At 40.2% G+C, this 27,315-nt stretch overlaps 1 protein-coding gene across 5 annotated transcripts in view; it reads left to right on the forward strand.

The window, feature by feature from the left end:
• EXD2 (exonuclease 3'-5' domain containing 2) overlaps nucleotides 1–27,315 on the forward strand; it is an 85,154-nt gene that overhangs the window by 55,400 nt on the left and 2,439 nt on the right. For all 5 annotated transcript variants that reach the window (XM_060620145.2, XM_060620146.2, XM_060620143.2 and 2 more), the window contains 6 exons: nucleotides 6,739–6,995; nucleotides 11,631–11,757; nucleotides 18,384–18,715; nucleotides 19,719–19,825; nucleotides 20,365–20,500; nucleotides 24,856–25,212. In XM_060620145.2, the coding sequence (XP_060476128.1) occupies nucleotides 6,739–6,995; nucleotides 11,631–11,757; nucleotides 18,384–18,715; nucleotides 19,719–19,825; nucleotides 20,365–20,500; nucleotides 24,856–25,212 (1,316 nt within the window). The remainder of the gene's footprint in view (nucleotides 1–6,738; nucleotides 6,996–11,630; nucleotides 11,758–18,383; nucleotides 18,716–19,718; nucleotides 19,826–20,364; nucleotides 20,501–24,855; nucleotides 25,213–27,315) is intronic.

Raw genomic sequence — 27,315 nt, forward strand, 5'->3', positions numbered from 1 at the left:
GCTCAGTCGGTTAAGTGTCCGACTTCGGCTCAGGTCATGATCTCGTGGTTCACGAGTTCGAGCCCCGCGTCGGGCTCTGTGCTGACAGCCCAGAGCCTGGAGCCTGCTTTCGATTCCGTGTCTCCCTCTCTCTCTGACCCTCCCCCCATTCATGCTCTGTCTCTCTCTGTCTCAAAAATAAATAAACATTAAAAAAAATTTTTAAATAAAATAAAATAAATAAATAAAAATTCTCTCTGCTTCTCCCCATCCCCTGCTTGCATGCATGCTCTCTCTCTTTTTCTCAAAAAAAAAAAAAAAAAAAAAAAGATTGTCATTCTTTTTTCCTTAAATATTTGATTAGGATCTACTGGTAAAGCCATCTGCAGTTATTTTTTTTTAAGGGAAGTGTTTGAATTATGGATATCATTTTTAATAGTTTTGGGGCTCTTCAAATTTTCTATTTCTTCGTGTCTTTAAAAAAAAATTGTTTATTTATTTATTAAGTAAGTAATCTCCACATCCAACACGGGACTTGAACTCACAACCCTGAGATCCAGAGTGGCATGCTTTCCAACTGAGCTAGCCACGTGCCCCGTCTTCATGTCTGTTTTGATAAATTATATTTTTCATCAGAATCTGCTTTCAAATTTTAAAATTATGAGCATAAACATGTTTATAATATCTTCAGGTTTTTTTTCCCCAATAAGAAGGATATGTAGAGTTGGCTCCTTTTTCCTTCTTGACATCATTTATTTATGCTTCTCTCTTTTTTCTTGATTACTCCTTCTGTGAGCTTATCAATTTTATTAGTCTTTTCAAAGAATCAACTTCTCACTTTGTTGATCTTCTTTATTGTATGTTTGTGTTTTATTTCATTGATTTCTGCTCTTTCTCTCATTTTTTTCTTCTACTCGCTTGGGTATAATTTGTTGTTCTCCATTTATTCCTCAAACTACTTTAATCTGACTTCCTACTATACTACTCCACTGAAACTGATCAAGTTGATGGCTTTCTTGTTTTCGAATCCAGTGGACACTTATTTAATAATCCAGTGTTATTCCAGCTGTCAAAAGCACCTGCACAGTTCTTGCATAAGACATTCTTCTTGGCTTTTGTGTCTTCATACTTTTCTGTCTCCTATCAATATCGTTCTTTCCTCTTTTCCTTCTTTTTTTTTTTAAATTTTATTTTATTTATTTTTATTTATTATTATTTTTAAAAATTTACATCCAAGTTAGTTAGCATATAGTGCAACAGTGATTTCAGGGGTAGATTCCTTGATTCCCCCTTACCCATTTAGCTCATCCCCCCTCCCACAACCCCTCCAGTAACCCTCTGTTCTCCGTATTTAAGAGTCTCTTATGTTTTGTCCCCCTCCCTGTTTTTATATTATTTTTGCTTCCCTTCTCTTATGTTCATCTGTTCTGTGTCTTAAAGTCCTCATATGAGTGAAGTCATATAATATTTATCTTTCTCTGACTAATTTCGCTTAGCATAATACCCTCTAGTTCCATCTACGTAGTTGCAAATGGCAAGATTTCATTCTTTTTGATTGCCGAGTAATACTCCCTTATATATATGTACCACATCTTCTTTATCCATTCATCCATTGATGGACATTTGGGCTCTTTCCATGTTTTGGCTATTGTTGATAGTGCCGCTATAAACATGGGGGTGCATGTGCCCCTTCGAAACAGCACACCTATATCCTTTGGATAAATACCTAGTAGTGCAGTTGCTGGGTCGTAGGGTAATTCTATTTTTAATTTTTTGAGGAACCTCCATACTGTTTTCCAGAGTGGCTGTACCAGCTTGCATTCCCACCAGCAGTGCAAAAGAGATTCTCTTTCTCCGCATCCTTGCCAACATCTGTTGTTGCCTGAGTTGTTAATGTTAGTCATTCTGACAGGTGTGAGGTGGTATCTCATTGTGGTTTTGATTTGTAGTTCCCTGATGATGAGTGATGTTGAGCATTTTTTCATATGTTGGCTGGCCATCTGGATGTCTTTGGAGAAGTGCCTATTCATGTCTTTTGCCCATTTCTTTACTGGATTATTTGTTTTTTGGGTGTTGAGTTTGGTAAGTTCTTTATAGATGTTGGATACTAACCCTTTATCCGATATGTTGTTTGCAGATATCTTCTCCCATTCCATCGGTTGCCTTTTAGTTTTGCTGATTGTTTCCCTCGCTGTGCAGAAGCTTTTTATTTTGATGAGATCCCAATAGTTCATTTTTGCTTTTGTTTCCCTTGCCTCCAGAGACGTGTTGAGTAAGAAGTTGCTGCGGCTGAGGTCAAAGAGGTTTTTGCCTGCTTTTTCCTCGAGGATTTTGATGGCTTCCTGTCTTACGTTTAGGTCTTTGATCCATTTTGAGTTTATTTTTGTGTATGGTGTAAGAAAGTGGTGCAGGTTCATTTTTCTGCAGGTCGCCGTCCAGTTTTCCCAGCACCACTTGCTGAAGAGACTGTCTTTATTCCACTGGATATTCTTTCCTGCTTTGTCAAAGATGAGTTGGCCATCTGCTTGTGGGTCCATTTCTGGGTTCTCTATTCTGTTTCATTGATCTGAGTGTCTGTTTTTGTGCCAAATGTATATTTATTTTTGAGAGAGAGAGTGCAAGCAGGGGAGGGGCAGAGAAAGAGGGAGACACAGAATCCGAAGCAGGCTCCATCCAGGCTCTGAGCTGTCAGCACAGAGCCCAATGTGGGGCTTGAACCCGTGAACCATGAGATCATGACCTGAGCTGAAGTCAGACGCTTAACCCACCGAACCAGCCAGGCGCCCCTAAAGAGATTTTTTTAAAATAGACTTTTTAATAGTGTGAATTTTACTAATTTTTAAAATTTGGTACAAGTTTTTAAATATGTGGAAACCAAAATAATGGTAATATTAAACATGTCTGGGGATCAACAGATGTGTCCATGGACCACAAATTTATGTCCTCTAATCAACATTCTTTTCTTAAGTGATCTCGTCTGCCTTATAGCTTTAAATACCATTGACATGCTGATGACTCTTAAAATTAGAACTCTAGCCTTTTATGTCCACCTGTCTACTTGGCATCTTCCCTTCAAAGGCTAATAGTCATCTCAAACTTACCATGTTCCCAACAGAACTTTTGAGTTTTCTTCCCAAACCAGTATTATCCTTAGTCTTCTCTACCTTTAAGATGAAAGTCAGGGAGACATTCTCCCCACTAAGGGCTGACCAACAGAAATGATAAGATTGAAAATCAGACACAAACAGGCAATTATGGTATGCTCAGTTTCTTCAGTGGCAACATATGTAGAAATTCATAGAAATGGTTGTGGAAATAACATAGCATTCTACCAGATAGAGGTATGGGTTTCCAGATCCCCCTGAATTACTCATGGTAATATATAATTATATGTAAATCACATGTACAAAATGAGGTTTCTGCCATGTTTGAGAAGCCAAAAGATGCCTTTCTCTTGGGAAGGTGGGGATGGACATGTTAAATATCTTTCTGGCCCCTGGCTCCTGCCTGATGTTTTCTAGAGTCTCTAGCTACAGATGTCGTCGCTCGATGGATACAAGTAGTGCGATGGCGCACTAAAGATTGAATGAAGTGAAGGTCGTTTTCCAAAGAGCATTGTTCTACAGGCCCAGGCTTCAAGCCTGCTGGAGGTCTACATCCTTTTCTTTACTATTAACCCTTTTCTGGTAATACTTCCTAGTGCTGTCTCCAGAATAGATGTTGCATCCATGTACTTCTCTGCCTCTCCTCTGCTTCCTCCCTAGCCTAAGCTTCAAGGGTCTCTTCTGTAGACCTTTGTGGTACCCTCCTGAGTTGCCTCCCAGCTTGGACTCTTGTGCACCTACGGTCCCCGCACCCCGTATGGTAACCAAAGTGAACTTGTAAAAATGAAAATCAGATCATGTCAGTCCTCTGCTTAAAACCATTTCATTGCTTTCAGTAAAACCGAGATATCTTAATTACTTACGTTTACTTAGGGACTTACATGCTCTGGCCTCTCTCAGCATCTCTGATTTGTCTCCTATTCTCTTCCCACCCTATTTTTTTTTTTTTTTATCCTCCTATTGTTACTTTCTAGCCTCATTAAGCCTTTATTATGTCACTTAAACAGGATAAGCTCATTCTTATCTCAAAGCCATGGTCTAAATTTAACTGAAACATAAACTCTACAGACTAAGAATGCTTGTTAATCTGTTCAAGCCCAGAAGATGGTCCCAGATCATTCTTTACTCTCTGCTGCCACCATGGGGTCATTTGAAGAATTGTGGGCTTTTCCAGAAAGTTGTACAGCTCTGGACTTTTAAGAATCCTGAAGCCCAAATAGATTATCCACTGGCCCTCAGGAAAGAGACTCTTTAAACCAGTGCTCTCTAAGTGAATCACTGGAATACAGAAAAAGTTTCCATACAAAAATTTTGTCCAAACTTTGATGCTTCATGGCATCATTCATTAAAAGTTTTTACTTTTGTGTATGTTCAATATTATCTGTGACATATTAGTATAGTACTACATGTTTATAATGTATAAATGCATATGTATATATATGTTATGTATGTCACAGACATTTTTATGAGTTGACTAAAGAACACTGGATTAAATAATGCTAATGAAATTTAAATGTGTCTTTTTTTGTTGTTTTATTAAATATAATGTTGGTAAGCCAAGGATTCCATTGTTTTCCATAAGTAGTCAGTGATGTCAAGGCAAAAAGTTACTAGGAAGCAAAAGGGGGGAATATGAGAAATAAAGACTAGATTAGATGTCTTATTCTTTAAGCCAAATTGACTCTGCTAAAAGCATTATTCTTCCAGTGACACATTCCACATAAATTGGGTACCTATTTGAATCATAAGCATTTGAATTCCTAGTGGAAAAACTGTATGTGATCCATTGGATTTTAAGCACAATCCCGAAACAGTATTAAAAAGACAACTTACTATCTAGTTATTTATTTGAAGTATTTTAGACAATGGAACACTACTCAAAAGATGTACAGAGATCCAGCCTTAGGAATTTGCAGTGAGTGTTATGTCACATTAACAGTGCTAAATATTAGAAGAAGAGATGTATAGCTTTTTCTTGGAGAGTTGGTATATGGAGGAAGGGAATTCTTCACTGATAAAAAGCCACATCTGGATGAATTGTTATAGAACAGGAACCAGTAGTCAAGTTTCTTGTAGGTCTTTTTTGACCTTGGGTAAGCCCTAAGAAATAGACACCTTAGAAATCAAACTGGCGTGCTTTGTTTGAGGATATGGAAATAACCCTCATTGATAAAGCACTGCCTGAGGAAGGAGATCCTAAGATTTTGTGAGTTGGGCCATGATTTTACTTAGTGAAGTGGAAGTCAAAGACAAGGGCTCTCTGGATTTTGTTTTTAACAGAAGCTCTGTGATCTTAACTATTTCCTTTCTGTGGTTTTGGTAACCTCAACTCTGAAATATCCTACCTCTGATTACTTGTAACACTTTGAGTCACTCCTTTGGTATTTACCATGCAATTTGTGTGGATTGTACCCTACTAATAAGGCTCTGATCCCTAAGGCAGGTTCCATCTGTTACATAACTTCATATCCACGGGGGCACCTGATACAATGCCTAGCCCTCTGATACATAGCAGTGAGAGAACTGCATTGCCCAGAGAAGCGTTCCCCGCTGTGAATATTTTGGGCAGATGACTGGTTGTCGTGAGAGGCTATCTGGTACCTTGTAGGATATTTGGTAGCATTCTGGCCCCTACCTGTTAGATACTTGTGCACCGGCTCTCCAAGTTGTGACAACCCAAAATTTCTTCAGACATCGTCAGATGCCCCTGGGATGTGGGAGGGGGGGTGCAAATGAATCTTGGTTGAGAACTGCCCTTCCAGATTTGGGAATTTGGGTTCTAGTCCTAACTTTGTCATTATCCCTCCTCGTTCAGGCAAACTGCTTCACCTGTAGGTCCTAAATTCCCTGTCCCAAAAAATGAGAAGGATTGGAATTTATTGGATGTTTAACCTGGGTTCAGTGGATAGCTTTAGAGGACTTTTCATTAATGTGAATTTTGCATGTAAATTTTTCTAGGAATGACTTCTTAGCTGTCAGCTCTTTTCTCCAACTTTGAAGTAACTATCTGTTACCTCAAAAAGATTAAAACTAGATCATTTAATATAAAAAGTTATTTCCATCTCTTAAGATATAAGGATCCTAGCTCAGGCTCAGTATACATTTTTTTTTTTCTTAGTGAACACCATTTGTGATCATAAAATGCTGAGAAAGCACCTTGGGCTACCAGGATTTGTTATATTGGCAGGTACCGCTTACTTCTGGTACTGTATTTCCTACCTCTTTTCAAAAACTGGATCTTGAGGCAGTAACGATAAGGTAAATGAGCAGAGTTGCTAGCGTGCGTGTTGGAGAGTCTGGGTAACGAAAAGGGTGTTTATCATTTGGCGCTCTACCTCTTAGACTTCTTTCACTTAGACTTTTAAAGCCAGTATGTTTCACGTGACTCAGCCACCACTCCTCTGTGTCACCATTTATGGACTGCTCACATTTCAGGCTCACATTTGGGGCCCTCAGTAACCTTCGTTTAGGCTGCTGCTTCACAAAGTCCATTGTGCTTGCTGGCATCGGCTCATCCTTCGATTTGAACCAAAATTTGGCCAGCCACTTCCCTTGGGAAGTTAAGGAATTACTTCTTAGACTTTTTCTTGCCAGTTTCATGTTGTACTTGGTGCGGTGGTAGGGTATGAACTGTGGCCCTGTTTTCCTCTTGCAGGTGAATTCGGAAGGCAAAGCCAGTCCCCTGTCACTCCTTCAAATGGCCTCCTCGAGTGGCTTCTGTGTCTTAGTTCGCTTGCCAAAGTTGATCCGTGGCGGAAAAACACTACCAAAAACATTATTGGATATTTTGGCAGATGGCAGTATTTTAAAAGTTGGAGTAGGATCTTCAGAAGATGCCAGCAAGCTGCTGCAGGACTATGGCCTCGTTGTTAAGGGGTGCCTGGACCTCCGGTACCTAGCCATGAGGCAGAGGTATGGTTTGTATGAGTGCTTCGATTCCTGTATCTGCGGGGCAAATACTTTAGCAAGATTTGTAGATTACTGAAAACGCTAATGAAGCATCTAACATTTTTTAGAAGCCTAGAGGCTTCTGAGATGCATATAAATTTGTGAGGAAGAATTCCAACTTCTGAGAAGACTGCAGTTGTCACGGTTGGTTTTTTCAGATGAAACATCGATGAGGTGCCCACCATAAGCTACAGGTTGTAAACTGATGGCCCCACCAGCTAAATTAGGACCGCAGGTTTTGTTTTTGTTTTTTTCCCGTATGATATATTTGGGGATTTTTTGTGTAAATCCAGAAGATTTAATGTAAAAGTCTGTATTTTGGACTGCTTTTGAAAGATCAGATGGTTTGACTATGGGAGGTCAAATGGTTCTACATGGTGACAATTGCTGGGGAGCAGTTGGCCTCTTCAGAGGCGCATGTTCTGTTCAATTTGCAGGAGTCCCACCTCTCCCTTTGTAACCCCAACTCATCCTAATAAGCATTTGAGTTTGCAAACCCTGCTTTAGGCCAAAAAATTTGGTAGAACTAATCCTTTACTGGGAGGAGGAGAGATTTCCCTTTTCCTTGGAATTCTTACAGAAATTCTTACAGAATTTCTTACAGTAATTCTTGTAAGAAATACTTACAGAATTTCTTACAGTAATTCTTGTAAGAAATACTTACAGAATTTCTTACAGTAATTCTTGTAAGAAATTCTTACAGTTCTTACAGAAATTCCATCCTAACTTTTTTCTCAGGGAGTCGGAATTACCTTCTCATGTATAATTACAGGTCCTCATTTCAGTAATGTGGAGTGAAGCAGCCTCTCTCCTTGCCTCAGATGACACTGACATTAAAGTTTGGAGGATTTGATAAACTAAGAGAAGGACTGATTAAAATCTCTTTTTATCATAATTTTTCAGCATAAAATGAAATTTTAGTTTAGTATTTTGGCTTATGTAAATAAGACTTGTGATTTTTTTCAAGAAATACATTAAAGTATTTACTGTAAAAAATTGTAAATCTGTAGAAGTATTTGGAGTGTAACAGCAAAAGCCACTATTCACCGGGCCTTCCTCCCTGGGCACTGCCTCCCCAGAGGTGCCCACTGTTACTCTCTGCTGTGAGAGGTGGTGGGTATAGTAGCTAAGAGTTTTCTGTTGTTGTTGTTGTTTTTTAAATAAATTTTTAAAAATAAATTTTTATTAAAATTTTTTTTTAATGTTTATTTTTGAGAGAGAGAGAGAGAGAGAAAGAGCACACAAGCAGGGGAAGTGGGGAGGGAGAGAGGGAGGCAGGGAGTCAGGATCTGAAGCAGACTCCATGCTGACAATGCAGAGGCCGACTCAGATCTCAAACCCACGAACCAAGAGATCATGGCTTGAGTGGAAGTCTGACACTTAACTGAACCACCCAGGTGCCCCTAGTAGCGAAGAGTTGACCCTGGAGCAGGCTGTGTGCTAGCGGCTTAGCAGCTGCGTGGCCTCGGGCAAGTTACCGAGCCTTGCTGTTCTTCACTTCCCTCTTTTGCAGCAATGATGACCTATGTTCCCTCCTCCCAGGATTGGTGTGACGGTTACATGAGTGAAACTATGTGAAGAATCTAGAAATAGTGTTTCACACAGAGACAGTGCTGTGGAAATTTCAGCCATTACTGTCCATCGTCATCGCTGCCGTCTTCAGTGCTATCGTCCGATTGGCTTGTCCTTCCAGATCTTTTCTGTGTGATTACAGTCCTCTCTGATACTTAGAAATTAGAGGGGCACCAAATTCTCTGTTTGACTCAGCGCAGAATGGCCACGTCAAGATGCGAACTTGGCCCAAACTGAGTATTACCATGAACTCCTCTGGAGATAAGAATGAAGTATTTATCAGGCCTTGCAGTTTTTAATGGAATTTTATTAAAATTTAAAAATTATTATTTTATTATTAAACATGTTAGTAGTAAAATTAAAAGTTTTTGACATCATAGTTTAAGAAATTTCACATTGTAGTGCAAGGATTCTACTTTGCACCATTAGTTTGCTCCTGATGTTTGCCATAAGTAGTTGTTATTTTCAGTTGACTTTGGGAGGAGCACATTTCTTTTTTTTTTTTTTTGGTAATGCTGTCTTCTTTTCTTCTTACTCTTCTTTATATTTTGTATTTTATGTTAACCAAAGATAATTTATTATAAAGATAAATTGTTGTATGTAAAGACTTGGGAATCTTTCGTAGTGAAATTTTGAATTGGCAAGGTAGCATCTTGTTTCTAATTCATCTTCAAGAAATGTGAAACCTTTCCAAACAGGACATTTAAAAAAGACTAATGACCTAAGTGGAATTAAGTAGCTTAAAAATTAAGTACTGTCCATCAGTGAGGGTAATGATCTCAAGAATTGTGGAATATCCGTGCTTGAAAAATTACACGGCTATCAAAACGAATGAAATAAGTACATTTGTACTTATTATCGTGGATGGAAGTCTCTGATACATTAATAGAGCAAGTTTCACAGCAAAAACCAAAACAAATACCAAAAAACTGTATCTCCTCCTCCGCCTGACAATCTGTTTATCTATTGGTGCACAGAAACAGTCTGGAGGGGCCACAGCACACTGTGAAGGGTCATTATTCCTAAGGAGAGGAAGTGTGGGGTGTAGGCTTTCACTTTTCACCCATTAGGCTTCTCTATTGTCTGAACTTTTAATAATAAGTATTCATTACTTTTATAATTTCTAGTAAAACAAAAGAGAGGTTCATGTCACCCCCAAATCCTTAATTTTCACTAATTGAATGAAGACATTATGTATTTTCCCTCGGTATGTCTGGACCTGTTTTTGCTTTTTAATGAGTGCTGCTTTTGGGGAGTAATGAAATCTGTCAATTACTGCTTGTTTTTGTAGGGAAAGCCTTTCTTTTCTTCATCATCGTAATGGTTTCATTTCCTCCAGTACCTGAGGGAGTCCTGCATGTGTCGTAACCGTAACTGTAACCGTAGCGTGAACCCCCACCGCCAAGCTTCCTGCTCTAAAACTTCTAGTCTCTCACTTGGTAGCCAGGATGTCAGCTCCGCTTGTGTAGACCAGTGTGTTCTTAACTTCACATTTATTTCTTGTTTAGAATCTCCAATCCTTGAACAAATTGATTTTTTCCACCATCCTGCAGCTATTTTAATCAGAAAGTGTTTGAAGGACTGAAAGGTTATTTGGTTTTTTTTGTACTTTCATCTGCTCAGTGAAAATAGCATTATCATTTTTTCAACTTTGAAAAGTAATTACGTGAACACTAGCCAATTCAAATACAGAAAAATAGAAAGAAGGTATATAATCACCATAAATCCCATACCCAGAGAAAATATCACTAACATATGATTGATATCTTTCTAGTTACCCCTTTGTGCCCTGTCTGTCTCTTACCTAGAATCACACACACACCTGTTATGTGGTATGTATATTAACATGAACCACAACATATTTTCTCCCACAGTCTCTTTTTACTTAATATGTCATTGACATCTTTTTTTTTTTTTAATGTTTATTCATTTTTGAGAGACAGAAAGAGAGACAGAGCATGAGTGGGGGAAGGGCAGGGAGCGAGGGAGACACAGAAACCAAAGTAGGCTCCAGGCTCTGAGCTGTCAGCATAGAGCCCAATGTGGGGCTCGAACTCAAGAAGTGTGAGATCATGACCTGAGCTGAAGTCGGACGCTTAACCTCCTGAGCCACCCAGGGGCCCCATTCTTTTTTTTTTTTTTTTTTTTTTAATGATTTAGTTTATTTATTTTTGAGAGAGAGAGGGAGCGTGAGCAGAGAAAAGACAGAAAGAGAGGGAACAGAGGATCCAAAGCAAGCTCCATGCTGACAGCAGTGAGCCTGATGAGGGCTCAACCGAATAAGCCACCCAGGTGCCCCTGTCATGGACATCTTTTCACATCAATATAGATACACATCCTTTTTTTTTTTTTTAGGTCTATTTATTTTGAGAGAGAGAAAATGAGCAGGGGAGGGGCAGAGAGAGAGAGAGAAGAGAGAGAATCCCAAGCAGGCTCTGCAGTGCCAGCGCAGGCCCAATGTGGGGCTCAGACTCCCGAACAGTGAGATCATGACCTGAGCTGAAATCAAGAGTTGGACGTTTAATCGACTGAGCCACCCAGGCGCCTCCCACTACAATCTTTTTTTAAATAGCTATATGGAATTTAATTCCATAGATATTTAACTAATCTTTGGTTGATGGGCATTTAGGTTTTTTCCAATTATTTACTACTATAAATAGTGCTGCAGTGAAGATCATTTTATGTACATTTATTCTTAGGATAAATTCCTAGAAGTGGAATTCCGGAATCAGAGGGTTTTTATGGTCAAAACTTTGATAGTTATTTATTGCCAAACTATTTTCCATAAAGATTGTAAAAATGGACAGTTCATGAATTTTAGATCAGACTACTCCATCAATAGTAGTTATATATATTTTTTTTAATCTTTGCAATATGATAAACAAATTGTATATAATTTTTATTTTGTTTGATGTCTAGTAAGATTGAGTATCTACCATCTGTTTTTGGCCATTTATATGTCTTTTTTGACTTGCCTGTTCTTCTTTTGCCCATTTTTGATGCATGACTTTACTTATTTCCTTGTAGAAACAATTTGCTCTGTAATGGGCTTAGCCTGAAATCACTTGCCGAGACAGTTTTGAACTTTCCACTTGACAAGTCCCTCCTGCTTCGCTGCAGCAACTGGGATGCCGAGAATCTTACTGAGGACCAGGTACTTCTTTTGTTTGTTTGTTTGTTTTAAGTTTTTTAGTTTATTTATTTTGAGAGAGAGAGCACAAGTGAGTGAGCAGGGGAGGGGCAGAGAGAGGGAGAGAGAATCCCAAGCAGCTCCATGCTGTCAGCACAGAGCCTGACGTGGGGCTTGATCTCATGAATGGTGACAACATGACCTGAGCCAAGATCAAGAGCTGGACGCTTAAGTGACTGAGCCACCCAGGTCCCCTGACAACCAGGTACTTCTTATCAGAGTAGTTGAAGAATGGAAGAGCCATTGCTTATGACGTATAGTTGTTTTTAAAATTGTAATCTTCAGATGTAAGTATTGGGTGGAAATACTTTAAAATAGACTCATTGAAGGTAACTGTTCTATAGTATATAAATAGTACTTAAGTAGCAGAATAAGAGTGCCTATTCTGTTTTATTTTTTTGAGCATTTACTATATGGCAGGCCTTTTAGAAAATGTAATTTTTAAAATGATGAATACAAATGCAATTAGAAAAACAAAGTGTTATAAGACTTATTATATAAGAATTAGTAGTTCCCCGTCTTCCTCCCCTCAGTGGCAACCGATTTCATTTATTTCTGGTAATTACTATTATATTTTTAAATTATGTACATATATTATTCTTTCTTATTTTTATATTGTCTTTGACTTCTTACTGTGGAAGACATGATTTAGTACTCATGTGTTTCCTCTGTCCCCAGACAAATACTGAGTTCCTTTTCCATCGTCCCAATGTAGGTAAATCATCATTTTTATCAGATTCATATCTACTTATATTGGTATTATTTATAGCTGAGCCACATAGTAAGCTGCAATTAAGTTTTTCCTTACACAACTTTTTGCTTTCCTAGGACTAATAATTGTACTTCTGTTTGCTTTGTTTTCTATATACCTGTTAACTCTTTCAGCCCCAGACTTTTAACGGGACCGTCCATCTTTTCTCCAGTGGTTCAGACACAGGAGGTGACTTATTCCTCTCGCTTTCCCTTGGAGCCATCCCTTCTAGAGCCCTTTGTCACCCTGCTCCTTTCAGGAGCCCTGCTGCCTAGCTCTGACCCTGGAATCTGCATTTACCATCATCCTGGGGATTCCCTTCAGCTTTCTTCTGTAGTAGATCTTCTGTCTTCCGAACTCCATGTCTTTTCCCTTTCTTATCTGGGGTACTTTAAGAAAGGGAGCATGGGAAGTTAATTTATGATGCCTTGTGTGTCTGAAAAGATACTGGCTTCCCTCTATTAACTGATGGTTTGGCAGAGTACAGCATTTAGGGTGAAAATCATTTTCCTTCAAAAATTTGAAGGTACTCTTCCCTGTCTTATAGCTTCCAGTATTGATGCTGAGTACGTCACTTGTTTTTCTTTCTGGAAAATCTTTACTTTATTCTTAGTTATTAAAATTCATGATGATACTAATTAGTGTGGGCTATTTCTCATTATAGCATTAGAATTCAGTGGATCCTTTCAATCTGGAAGTTCGTGTCTTTTAGTTCAGGGAATTATTTTCATAATATTTCTTTGAAAACATCCCTCCCTTCTGTTTCTAGAACTCATATTATTTGGATATTGGATCCTTGAATTGATCAGCCTACTTCCTAAGAAAAATATTTTCTCTCTGATTTTTCTATCTGTATTTTTTGTTTTATCTTCTAGGAAATTTTCTCAAATTTGTCTTCTAACATTTCTATTGAATTTTTAATAATTCCTATCATAATGTTAAGTGACAAGAGATTCTTGGCCTCCTCTGAATATTCACGTTTAAAATAACTTTGTTTTTGTTTAATGGATGTAGTATCTTCTGTTATCTTAGAGTATTAAAGATTTCTGAGGTTTTCTTCTGCTTCCTGTATTGCTTTGTTCTCCTCTGAGTTCCTTATTTGAAATGTTTGATTTGGTCTTTGAACTTCGCATTAAAGATTTTTCTTAAATGTTTAGATCCTTGTCTGTCCATTCATAGTTAAGGACACATTAAAAAGCTGATTGGGCACATCAGCTGATGAATGCATAAATAAAATATGGCATACCCTTACAATGGAGTATTACTCAGTACTAAAAATGATACATACTATGACAGGGATGAGTCTCGAAAACATTATGCTACTGAAAGAAGCTAATTGCAAACACATTTTGCATGACTCCATTTTTGTGAAATATTTCAGAATATACAAATCTATAGAGACAGAAAATAAATTAATAGGTTGCCTAGGGCTGGGAGAAGTGGAGGATGACTGCCAGTGGGTCAAAGGTTTCTTTTTGAGGTGATGAAAGTGTTCCAACGTTGATTATGGTGAATGGTTGTACCATTCTGCAAGTCTGTTAAAAATCCTGAATCTTGGACCATCTGTAAAAGACATTTTCGGAACAATTGGAGACGTTAGAACTGTATATTATTGTATTTTGCCACTGTTAAAGTTCTTGGGTATGCTAATAGTATGATTATGTAGAAGAATGTTCTTCTTAAGAAGTACACACTAATGTATTTAGAGATGAAGGACTATAATAGCTGCAACTTAGTGTTGCAATGTGTTCAGCCAAAAAGAAAAAAAAAAGTGTGTGGTGTCCATATCATAAAGAGATAAAGCAAATCTTGACAATTATGAATGTCAGGTGGCATTATTATTTAACTTCTCTGTGAGCTTGAAAATCTTAAAAATAAAAAGTTGGGGAGAAAAAGTTAATTGCTATCAAATTTGAAACCAGATTTGTGATCCTTATTGTGAGAATTCAGAATTTCCAAAGTTTCTTATTCATGCTTTATTTAAACAGTGTTTATTTTTTGTTCTAATTATGAACATAATGCTTAATGAGATTTTAGAAAATACAGAAAATGATATTTAAATTTTAATTTAAAAAATGTTTAATGTTTGTTTATTTTTGACAGAGAAACAGAGCACAAGTGGGGTGGAGGGGCAGAGAGAGAGGGGAACAGAGAATCTGAAGCAGGCTCCAGGCTCCAAGCGGTCAGCACAGAGCCCGATGTGGTGCTTGAGCCCACAAACTGTGAGATCATGACCTGAGCCAAAGTCAGATTCTTAACCGACTGAGCCACCCAGGTGCCCCTTAAATTTGAATTAAAAAAAAATGGATTGAGAACACAGCAAATATGGCCAGCGCTTTTGGGCCAGTGGGCTTTATTATCAGTACCTACAGATTATAGTCACATGTCAGTAACTGGAACTCTTTTTTCTCAGGCTACTCAGTGTCTCCAGAAATGAACCATCTAGTCTTCTGCCAAAGGGGTGTAAGCCCCTCTGCTTATATTCTGGTAGCTGAGTGGGAAAAGGTGCTGGTAGTTTTACCAGTCATTATGTAAACTTTCCCATAATCCCTTTTTCAGATGACACTTTGCCCCCACCCTTCACCAGACCTGTTGTTACTGGATCCAGATCCTCTGGGAGTTAGCCCATTATATGACTTAAACTTTTACTCTTTGGGGGGTTAGAGAAGGAGTAGTTGCCAGCCCTGTGGTGTAAAGGAGAAGATCTAGGGTTTGTTGTTTTTTTTTTTCAAGTTTATTTTTGTTTATTTTGAGAAAGAGATAGAGAGCAAGCAGGGGAGGGGCAGAGAGAGAGAGGGAGACAGAATCCCAAGTGGGTTCCGTGCCATCAGTGCAGAGCCCAGTTCAGGGCTTGAACTCACCAACTGTGAGATCATGACCTGAGATGAAATCAAGAGTTGGACGCCTAACTGACTGAGCCACCCCGGTGCCTCTGGTTCTAAGTGTTCTTTTTGGAGACTTTCACCTTATCCTGTTGTTCTCACCCCTGCTTGTACCCTTGCTTTCCCAGATTCCTGGTGCTTCCCATTCCTTATGCTTATGTTCTGTGGCTCAAATTAACTTAATTCTTGGATTTTTGGCTTCCTTTAGGCCTAGGTTTTAGCCTTCTCTTGTTTGCTGAGTCAGTCACTGCTTGTTCACCCTTCCAAAATGTTGTTATAGAAAAGCTTTAGCACAGCTGATACCTTAAGGTTAACATCCTTCCTGAGAGAGAATTTTGGGAGTCATACTATCTGAATTTGTTTTTTGCAGCTGTTTCTGACTTTCTGTGACCCTGAGTAAGTCACTTCTTTGTGCCTTGGTTCCTTCCTTCCTTCCTTCCTTCCTTCCTTCCTTCCTTCCTTCCTTAACAATTTTAAGGTATAACTAACATACAGCAAAATTCAGCCATTTAAAGTACACAAAATGAGGTGCCTGGCTGGCTTAGTCCGTAGAGCATGTTACTCTTGATCTCAGAGATGTGAGTTCAAGCCCCACATTGGGCATGGAGCCGACTTAAAAAAAAAGTATACAAATCAATGGACTTTAGTATTTTTACAGAGTGGTACAACCATCACCACAATCTAATTTTAGAAGATTTTTGGGGTGCCTGAGTGGCTCAGCCGGTTGAGTGTCTGTCTCTTGATTTAGGCTCAGGTCATGATCTCACGGTTTGTGAGATTGAGACCCTTGTCGGGTTCTGTGCTGACAGCCTGGAGCCTGCTTGGGATTCTCTTTCTCTCCCACTCTCGCTGCCCCTCCCCATCTTGCACCCTCTCTCTCCAAATAAACAAAAAACATTAAAAAAAAATACTTAAAAAAAAAAAAGAACATTTTTATCACCCCAAAGAGAAACTCCATATCCATTAGCAAGTCACTTCCCACCCTATGCTCACTCCCACCCTAGCACTAGGCAGCCATTGATCTACCTCTTGTCTCTATAGATTTGTCTGTTTTGGACATTTCATATCAATGGAATCATATAATATATGATCTTTTGTGGGCTTAACTTACCATGTTGTCGTGGGTCATTCACATTGTAACGTTTATTGGTACTTCATTTCTTTTTATTCTAAACAATATTGTATGGATATATAGTACATTTGGTTTATACATTCATCAGTTGGTGCATTGCTTTCATTTTTTGGCTATTATGAAAAATGCCACTATGAATATTTGGGCATAAAATTTTGTGTGGACACATGTATGTTTTTACTTCTCTTGGGTATATACCTAGAAGTGTAATTGCTGGGTCATGAACTTTATGTGTCACTGAGGAACTGCCAGACTGTTTTACAAAGTAACTACATCATTTTATATTCCAATTAGCAATGTATGAAGGTTCTAATTTTCTGCATCCTCACCAACGCTTGTTATTGCCTATCTTTTTGGTTAGAGCCATCCTAGTAGGAATGAAATGGTATTTCGTTGTGGTTTTGATTTACATTTCCCTAGTGACTAATGAGGCTGAGCATCTTTCCATGTGCTTATTGGCTATTTAAAAATATGTTATGGAAATTATATATTGTAGAATATATATTACAGAAATATCTATTTAAATCCTTTGCTCGTATTTTGATCGAGTTGTTTGTCTTTATATTGTTGGCTTTTAAGAGTTCTTTATATATTTTGGAGACTAGTCCCTTATTAGAGACGTAATGTGTAAATATTTGCCTCCGTTCTTCAGGTCATCTTTTCACTTACTTGGTGGAGTTGTTTGAAGCACAAAAGGTTTTAATACTGATGAGGTCTAGGTATCTATTTTTTCTTTTATCACATATACTTCTGGTGTCATAGCCAAGAAATCATTGCCTAACCCAAGGTCATGAACATTTACCCCTACGTTTTCTTCTAAAAGTCTTAGGTTTTAGCTCTTACATTTAGGCTTATAATTTTTGTTTGGATCTTTATTCTTTTACATGTGGCCATCCAATTGTCTTAACACCATTTGATGAAAGTGCTTGGGTTTTCTTATCATTTGAAAACAGTGTTAAAAAGCACTTTAAGCTCTTCACATTGAAGCACACTCCTTTCCTTTGAGAAACAGCCTGCTGATCCTGCTGATAGATGTGTAGATTGTTGAGTCTAGGTGGAAAATTTTACCCAAATTGTTTTATTCTAAAAGCATAACAAATCCTTCCTAGTAGTATTATTTACCAGGCTTGGTTATTAAAGGTAAATTAAAGGAATTTTAAAGTCTTTACACCCTTTGTTGGGAAAAGCTATTGATTATAGATTTGACTACTTTTATTTATGATCAGCCTTCCTGTCACCAGTGGCTTGGGAGAATGACTTACCATTTTTAAATAAATAAATTCCAGAAATGGGCCCTTTTGACTTTTGATTTGAGGCCCATGCTTGAAACCAATTTGTTTCCCACATCTTATTAATAATGGCAGGTTGTTTCTGATTGACAGTCACATAGGCCTCTTAATGAATCTTGCTTTCAGGTGTTCTAGAGGATGACCACCTCCAAAGTGAATTTCGTGTTCTGGTTGTCAAACTTGTGGTAACTGGCCTCACCTAAACTTGACAAAAATCTGTCCATCAGGTTTGGTAGCAGATAGAAAGAAACTTCACTAATTTATATATTGAATAGGATTGTTGAGCCTTTAGAGTAAGGCACTATTTTAGCTATTTTAGTTAAAAACAGAGACAGGAAAGAAACATGAAGATTCATTATACTATTCGATTTACTGTTGTATAGTGTGAAATGTCTCATAATAAAAGGTTGTTGAGAAGTACATCGTACATCTTGAATTCGAATCCTAAAAGTTGTCTGCATCTTTGTGATTGAGTTGGAAATTGCTTTCTTTGCTTTGCCTTCCAGATTCCACTGATCTCTGACTTTTCTCTTCAGGTAATATATGCTGCCAGGGATGCCCAGATTTCAGTGGCTCTCTTTCTCCATCTTCTTGGATACCGTTTCTCTAGGAATTCAACTCTAGATGAGAACGATGACCACATGAGCTGGAGGGAAGTCTTGGAGAAATGCCGGGATGTGGTAGACATCCCGTTCCGAAGCAAAGGAGTGAGCCGATTGGGGGAAGAAGTTAATGGGGAAGCAGCAGAAGCCCAGCAGAAGCCCAAAAATAAGAAGTCTAAGATGGATGGAGTGATGCCAGGCAACCACCAGGGGAGAGACCCCAGGAAGCACAAAAGAAAGCCCCTGGGGGTGGGCTACTCGGCCAGGTAACTGAGCTGTACCCTGTCTGCTGAGACTCAGAGGCCCAGCCTGCAGCAAAAGGCACGATGCCTCATCTTGGGTCTGGGGACAAGGTTGTATGCTAGGACAGCAGAGGTGCTGTAGGGGTTAATTTTATTTTTCCTTTCCTTCAAGGACATTTGGAGCTGTTTTTTGATCTATTTGTGTATTTTCCTCCTTTCCCCCTTCTTTTGCTTTTTAAGTTTTAGACAGTTGGAGTAGAAATAGGGAGAACTTAACCGAGCTTTGTCACTGATCCTCATATGACCTTAGACTTGTAACTTTTCCAGTTATAAATGAGGGTATAATTATTACTCCTTCCTTGCTCGGGATAGCTGCGAAAATGAATAACATGAATTGCCTTCTACATTGCAGAAGAAATGCATCATCTGATTTCCTGTTCATTTGGTATTTGATTATTTAGAATGGCATCCAGCTCTAAGCCAATATTATTCTCTAACCAGTGAGAGTTTCTCTGTACGACTTATGCCTCTATTGCAGAAAGATGACTAATAAGTACTTTGGAGTGGAAGCTTGGTCCCTGTAGCAGAGTGCCTTTAGGAACTGGATGATTAAATTGAAGCAAGTATTGCGTTTGAGCCAGAAATAAACTCCTGTGGCCCTCATTACTTCAGCCTGAAATTCTTTAATTTTAATTTACTTTGTTTAACCCAGTGATTACTCTGTAGAGCAGTTTCTTGGTGCTTGCTCCTGTTCACTTTCACAACAGAGCTGTGTAAATACTACCCAACTTACTTCCTGTCCATAAATATAAAGACTAGCTAAATGAACTCATTTTTAGTTCCTAGCCCCATGCAGATGGAGGAACAGACATGATTTTTTGCCCTACTTGTTTTTTCCCATAAACGTAATGTTTGACCCTAGTATCGAGAGTAGCTGGGGTCACTCAGAAGACAGCATGGGAAGGCAACTGATACCTTGACCCATGGTTAGCTTTCAGTCTTAGATTAATCTCTGCCTTCCCTGCAGAAAATCACCCCTCTATGATAACTGCTTCCTGCATGCTCCTGATGGACAGCCCCTCTGCACTTGTGACCGAAGGAAAGCTCAGTGGTACCTGGACAAAGGCATTGGAGGTTTGAGACTCACCTGTCCTATTTCATCTACATTTAGGTGCATGTGTGTCCTGGCAGGAGTGGGGAGAGGGACACGGGGCAGGGGGGGATAGAAGAAGGCAGAAAGAACTTGAGACAAGTGAGACGTGGCTGTTCAGTTGTGATTTCTGTCTGCTTAGAGACTCAGGCCCAGCCTCCAGCAAAAGGCATGAGGTCTCATCTTGGGTCTGGAGAGAAGGTTGTATGGTAGGATAGTAGAGGTGCTCTAGGGGTAATTTTATTTTTCCTTTCCTTCAAGGACGTTTGGAGCCATCTTTTTATCTATTTGTGTGTCTTTTTTCTCCTGTCTCCCTTCTTTCACTTTATAATTTTTAGACAGTTGAAGAACTAACATAGGGAGAAGTTAATCTAGCTTTGTCACTGATCCTAATATGACCTTAGACCTATACGTCTTCAGTTATAATCGTGATCTCTGGTGGATACAGCAGAGAACAATTCAGGTGGGGCTTCCTTCCTGAGGGAGAGGTAGGCAAACACTCACCCTTTTTCTTTTTCCTAAGAGCTGGTGAGCGAAGAGCCTTTTGTGGTCAAGCTACAGTTTGAACCTGCGGGAAGACCCGAATCTCCAGGAGACTATTACTTGATGGTTAAAGAGAACCTGTGTGTAGTATGTGGCAAGAAGGACTCGTACATTCGGTGAGTGTGGGGTCTGGCCACCCAGATTCTCTGCCTCTGATGGAATTTGCCTTTGTAGCCACATATGGAACCCTCGGGGGCCTTGGTTGAATCTGTCCACTTTGGCTGAAAGACTTGTCCATGGCGGTCATCCCAGTTTTCCTGAGAGCTTCTGAACTCTGTGTGGCCTTGCTATAGTGTCCCCCACCTATCCTGAGACCAGTTCTTGGTTTCCGGAACGTAACACTCTTTCTCAGTGACAGTTTGCCATGAAGAGAGTGATTCCCTTTTGCTAATAGAAAGATCAGAGACCATTTCCTTCTGAAGCTGCCTTTCTCTGTGTGTTCTTATAATCCTTCCTTGAGTGGCTTACAAGCTGCACCTTGGTACTATTCGTGGAATACAGGCATACCTCAGATATATTGCAACTCTGGCTCCAGACCATCATAATAAAGCGAACACCACAATAAAGTGAGGCAGGAGCGCCTGGCTGTCTCAGTCAGTGGAGTATGCCACTCTTGATCTCGGGGTTGTGAGCTCAAGCCCCACGCTGGGTGTACAGATTACTTTAAAATAAAATCTTAGGGGTGTCTGAGTGGCTCAGTCAGTTAAGTGTCTGACTAGCTCAGGTCATGATCTCGCAGTCCATGAGTTTGAGCCCCACATTGAGCCTCTGTGCTGACATGACAGCTCAGAGCCTGGAGCCTGCTTCGGATTCTATGTCTCCCTCTCTCTCTGCCTCTCCCCCACTCACGCTCTGTCTCTGTCTCTCTCTAAAAAAAATAAACATTAAAAAAATTTTTAAAAAATCTTAAAGTGAATGAGTCAAATGAATTTTTGATTTCCAGTGCATGTAAAAATTACATTTACACTGCACTATAGTGCAGTAACATTATGTCTAAAACAACAGTGTATATATTTTAATTTAAAAATACTTCACAGGCACTTGGGTGACTCAGTTGGTTAAGTATCTGACTCTTGATTTCAGCTCAGGCCATAATCTCACGGTTTGTGAGTTCGAGCCCCACGTTGGGCTCTGCACTGACAGTATGGAGCCTGCTTGGGATTCTCTCTCTCTCTCTCTCTCTCTCTCTCTCTCTCTCTGTCCCTCCTCCACTTGCATGCTTTCTCTCTCTGTCTCTCTCTCTCTCAAAATAAAGAAATAAACATTAAAAAATATGTTAAAAAATACTTTATTGCTGGGGTGCCTTACTGGCTCAGTAAGTAGAGCATGTGACTCTTGATCTTGGAGTCATGAGTTCGAGCCCCACATTGGGTATAGAGGTTATATACATACATACATAGAATACTTTATTGCTAAAAAATGCTAACCATCTTCTGAGCTCTCAGTGAGTTGTAATTCTTTGCTGGAGGAGGGTCTTGCCTCGATGTTGATGGCTGCTAACTAATCAGGGTGGTGGCTGCTGAAGGTTAGGGTGGCTGTGGCCATTTCTTTTTTTTGTTAAATTTAAAAATTTTTTAATGTTTATTATTTTGAGAGAGAGAGAGAGACGGAGCTTGAGTGGTGGGGGGAGGGGGCAGAGAGAGAGAGAGGGAGACACAGAATCCGAAGTAGGCTCCAGGCTCTGAGCAGTTAGCAAGAGCCCGACATGGGGCTCAAACCCATGGACCACAAGATCATGACCTGAGCTGAAGTTGGTTGCTTAACTGACTGAGCCACCCAGGCGCCCTGACAGTTTCTTAAAATAAAATGACAATGAAGTTTGCTGCACTGATGGGTTCTTCTTTCACAAACATTTTCTCTGTAGCATGTGATGGTGTTTGATAGCATTTTACTCACAGTAGAACTTCTTTCCAAATTGAAGTCAGTCCTTTCAAATCCTGCACTGTTTCATCAACTAAGTTGACATAATATTCTAAATCCTTTGCTGTCATTTCAACAATCTTCACAGCATCCTCACCAGGAATAGATTCCATCTCAAGAAACCACTTTCCTTGCTCATCGATAAGAAGCAACTCATCAGTTAAAGTTTTATCCTGAGATCACAGCAATTCAGTCCCATCTTCAGGCTCCACTTCTGATTCTAGTTCTGTTGCTATTTCTACCACATCTGCAGTGACTTCTTTTGCCCATGGGCTGCAGAATAGATGTGCTAGCAGACATGAAAACAATATTAATCTTGTGTATCTCCATCAGAGTTCTTGGGTGGCCAGATATACTGTCAATGAAGAGTAAAATGTTGAAAGGAAATTTTTTTTTTCTGAGCAGTAGTCTCAACAGTGGGCTTAAAATATTCAGTAAACCATGTTGTAAACAGATAGGCTGTCATCCACACTTTGTTTTTCCATTTAGAGAGCACAGGCAGAGTAGATTTAGCATCATTCTGAAGGGCCCTAGGGTTTTTAGAATGGTCCATGAGCATTGGCTTCGAGTGAAAGTCACCAGCTGCATTAGCCCTTAACAAGAGAGTCAGCCTGTCTTTTGAAGCTTTAAAAAAAAAATTTTTTTAACGTTTTTTATTTATTTTTGAGAGAGAGAGAAGAGAGAGAAAGCACGGGAGGGACAGAGAGAGAGAAGGAGACAGAATCCAAAGACAGGCTCCAGGCTCTGATCTAGCTGTCAGCACAGAGCCCGACACAGGGCTCGAACCCACGAACTGTGAGATCGTGACCCGATCCGAAGTTGGATGCTTAACCATCTGAGCCACGCAGGCACCCCTCTTTTGAGGCTTTGTAACCAGGTGCTGACTTCTCTCTAGCTATGAAAGCCCTGGATGGCATCTTCTTCCAATAAAAGGCTGTTTCATCCACATTGAAAATCTGTTGGTTAGTGGAGCCACCTTCATGAATCATCTTAGCTGGATCTTCTGGAGAACTTGCTGCAGCTTCTACATATGCACTTGCTGTCTCACCTTGCACTTTCATGTTGTGGAGATGGCTTCTTTCCTTAAACTTCATGAACCGACCTCTGCTGGCTTCAGACTTTTCTTCTGCAGCTTCCTCACCTCTCAGCCTTCACAGAATTGGAGAGGATTAGGACCTTGCTCTGGATTAGGCTTTGGTTTAAGATAACATTGAGGTTAGTTTGATCTTCTGTCCAGACCACTAACCTCTCTCTATGTCAGCAGTAAGGCTGTTTCACTTGCATCCCATTTATGTGTTCACTGGAGCAGCACTTTTAATTTCCTTCGAGAACTTTTCCTAGGCATTCACAAGTCGGTTAACTGGTTCCAGAGGCATAGCTTTTGGCCTGTGTCGGCTTTCCACATGCCTTCCTCACTCAATGTAATCACTTCTAGCTTTTGATTTAAAGTGGGAGACGTGCAAGTCTTTCTTTCACTTGAACACTAATAGGCCATTGTAGGGTTATTAACTGGCCTGATATCAATATCATTGCATCCCAAGAAACAGGGAGGCCCCAGGAAAGGGAGAGAGAGACAGTGCAATGGCCAGCTGGTGGAGCAGTCAGAACACACATAACATTTATTTATTGTTTTCACGGTCTTATATGGGCATGGTTCATGGTGTCCCCAAAACAATTACTGTAGTGACACCTGTGCTCACTTATCACAGATTAGCATAACGAATATAATAATAATGAAACAGTTCGAAATGTTGCAAGAATTACTAAAATATGACACAGAGACAGGAAGTGAAAAAATGCTGTTGGAAAAATGGGGCCAGTAGACTTGCTTGATGCAGGGTTGCCACAAACTTTCAATGTGTAAAAAATGTAAAATCTGCAGAACACAATGACATGAGGTGTGCCTGTATTTGGATGACCTGAAGGCACACTTTGGGTTTTCTCCCTGGCTTCTGTGGAATAATTCACTTTCCTACGTTCTCTTCTTACAAAGTAAGACAAATAATTGTTGCTCTTAAGAGTTTTTCCTGAGAGCTTAGTTCTCCTTAGAAAACACTGCTGGGCCTTGATGAACCATAGAAATAGTCTGAGTGAGGGATTTCTCAGATAGAGGAAATTGGTTTTTTTCGGTCACCAGGCTTCCAGAATTTCAGAAGTAGAGGTTGCCTGCTACATGCTTTGAGAGTTATTTTCTAGATATTAAAGGCCATTAGTATTTTTTTTTTTTCATTTCTCTGATACTCTTCCTTCTGGGAATACAATCATGGCAAAGGTGGTTATTAGCCTCCCTCTGCCATTGGCCCTCTGCTGGCTCTTGAGGGCAGGTGGTATGAACCTACTTCTAGGAGAGAGGAAACTAAGGCACGGGTAGCTAGGCAGGCTGAGAGTGGAATAGGTCGTACTGCCTGTATGTAATCTCTGTTGGATTGTGGTGCCCAAGGCTTCTCAGTCATGTTTAGGCCCAGATGAGACTCCAGTAGCCCGCCTGCTAGCTCCACATGTGTTCCGTGTCATCTGCTAATGAGCGCTGCCTTCTGGGTGGGCTTGGCAGGAAGAACGTGATTCCACACGAGTACCGGAAGCACTTCCCCATTGAGATGAAAGACCACAACTCCCACGATGTGCTGCTGCTCTGTACCTCCTGCCACGCCGTCTCTAACTACTACGACAACCACCTGAAGCAGCAGCTGGCCAGGGAGTTCCAGGCCCCCATTGGCTCTGAGGAGGGTCTGCGGCTGCTAGAAGACCCTGAGCGCCGGCAGGTACGTTCTGGGGCCAGGGCCCTGCTCAACGCGGAGAGCCTGCCTGCTCGTCGGAAGGAGGAGCTGCTGCGAGCCCTCAGAGAGTTTTACGACACAGACACAATCACGGATGAGATGCTTCAAGAGGCTGCCAGCCTGGAGACCAGGTACAGAAAGGGTGGAGGAGTGACCCAGAGCACTGACCCTGACCACTCGGTGAGGTTGCTTGCCAGGTGGGGGGCGTGCATAGCCTGTGTCATCCCGTTACGTGTGTAATGGCTTAAAATACCACAGGACTGGGATAGTACAATCTGTTTGAGAATTGCCTTTCCATAGGAGACTTGTCTTCTGTCATTAACCCTTCCTTTTAAGGTCATATATGTCCGGTCATTTTCATGATTAGCAGGTGAGTTCAAGTGCGGTGGAGTTGTGCCTTAGAGATTCTATGCAGAAGGAAATCCTAAAGTCAGCACAGAAGATGAAAATCATACTCAAAAAATACCCTCAAGTCTCTGAAGTTGCCCACGAGTACGGTGTGTGTGGGTTTTTTTTTTTGTCTCTCACCGTATCCAGATCGGTGGGAACTGAGACCAGGGGCTTCATGTTTGCTGTCTCACCTGGACTCAGGGTACTGGCCCATTGAATGGAATATTGGCTCTAACCATTTAAGTTACTTTTCTCCTTTTCCCTTCCTTCTTTGCTCCCTCCTTCCCCACGAATACATGGTTGAACTTACAGGACTTAACTCGGTGTTCCCAAATGAGAAGCTTATGGTCCTAAGAAATGAACGGGTGCGTGGCTGAGGTGAAAAAAATTCTGCATCACCTGCTGTAGTTTTGCTTACCAACTGTCTCCTTTCCAGTCAGGGATTGAAATAATCGAGCTGATAAGTTCACCAAACAGAAGGCGATGATGTTTGCCTATAGAGTTTTGTTACCAAAAAATCTTAAATATAGCAGCAAGTATCAAACAAATATTTCTAGATATCTTAATCTGCTTAACCCAGCTAATAAACTTTCTATAAATTGCCTTAATTAGTTCTTATAACAAAGCTATGAAATAGGATTTAGATTTCTTACTGGTAACTGCTCACCTTGTATCTTGCATTTTTTAAATCTTTCAAAGTTAATAAAACATTACTGAGTTGTATTCTTATAGCTACCTTGTGAGTCTGTAAAGCAGATGTTATTTTCCCAGCTTTATGTTAGCTGCCCTGAGGTAAAGTCAAATAACTTGCCAGGGTCCTATGAGAAATTAAGGGGATGGGTTCCTTTAACCGGTTCCCAGATGCATTTGCTAAAACAGGCGAACTTCCCCTTTCACCACAGACCTTTCTAACAAATCACCTGCTGACTTGGATAGAAGGATGCTGGACTTGGATGTCTGGGACTGGGAAGAAGAGCTGTTTGGGGAAAGATAGGCTAGTTAGTGGCACTCTGGTGAGCTAAGCAATAGTGTCTGCAGACCCCCGGAGGGCACCAGCACTGCTAGGATGGGGAGGGGGTCTTGAGAGTGGGGCGTGCATGCGTGGAGGGGAACTGAGTCCGTGGGGTACCAGCTTCCTTGAGAAAATTAGCCTTTCCTCACAGGAGGTGAACACACTGTTCGCATGGCAACAGAACAGTTTTTAAGGCCTCCGTGCTTAGGAAGGAGGCAGGGATTCATTTTCCCATTAAACAGCACCAGCTGCACAACTGAATATTTCATGGGACTGAAACAGGTCTCTCATGGATGTGGTTTGGCATTCTTTTTTTTTTTTTTTAAGATTTTATTTTATTTTTTTAAAATGTGTTTATTTATTCTGAGAGAGAAAACAGCATGAGCCAGGGAGAGGAAGAAGGAATCCCAGGCAGGCTCGCTCCATGCTATTTGCACACAGAGCCCGGCGTGGGGCTCAGTCCCATAAACTGTGAGTTCATGATTTGAGCCGAAATCAAGAGTAAAATGTTTAACCAACTGAGCCACCCAGATGCCCCTAAGATTTTATTTATTTATTTATTTATTTATTTATTTATTTATTTATGCATGAATGCATGCTTATTTATTTTTGAGAGAGAGCGTGAGTGGGGAGGTGCGGAGAGAGGGGGACAGAGGATCCGAATCAGGCCCTGCACTGAAACCAGAAAGCCTGACGTGGGGCTCGAACTCACAAACCGTGAGATCACGACCTGAGCCGAAGTTGGATGCTCAACCGACTAAGCCAGCCAGGTGCCCCAGGATTTTATTTTGAAGTAATCTGTACACCCAACGTGGGGCTCAAACTTATAACT

This window comes from Panthera onca, chromosome B3, assembly GCF_046562875.1.
Source record: "Panthera onca isolate mPanOnc1 chromosome B3, mPanOnc1 haplotype 2, whole genome shotgun sequence".
Classification (NCBI taxonomy): domain Eukaryota; kingdom Metazoa; phylum Chordata; class Mammalia; order Carnivora; family Felidae; genus Panthera; species Panthera onca.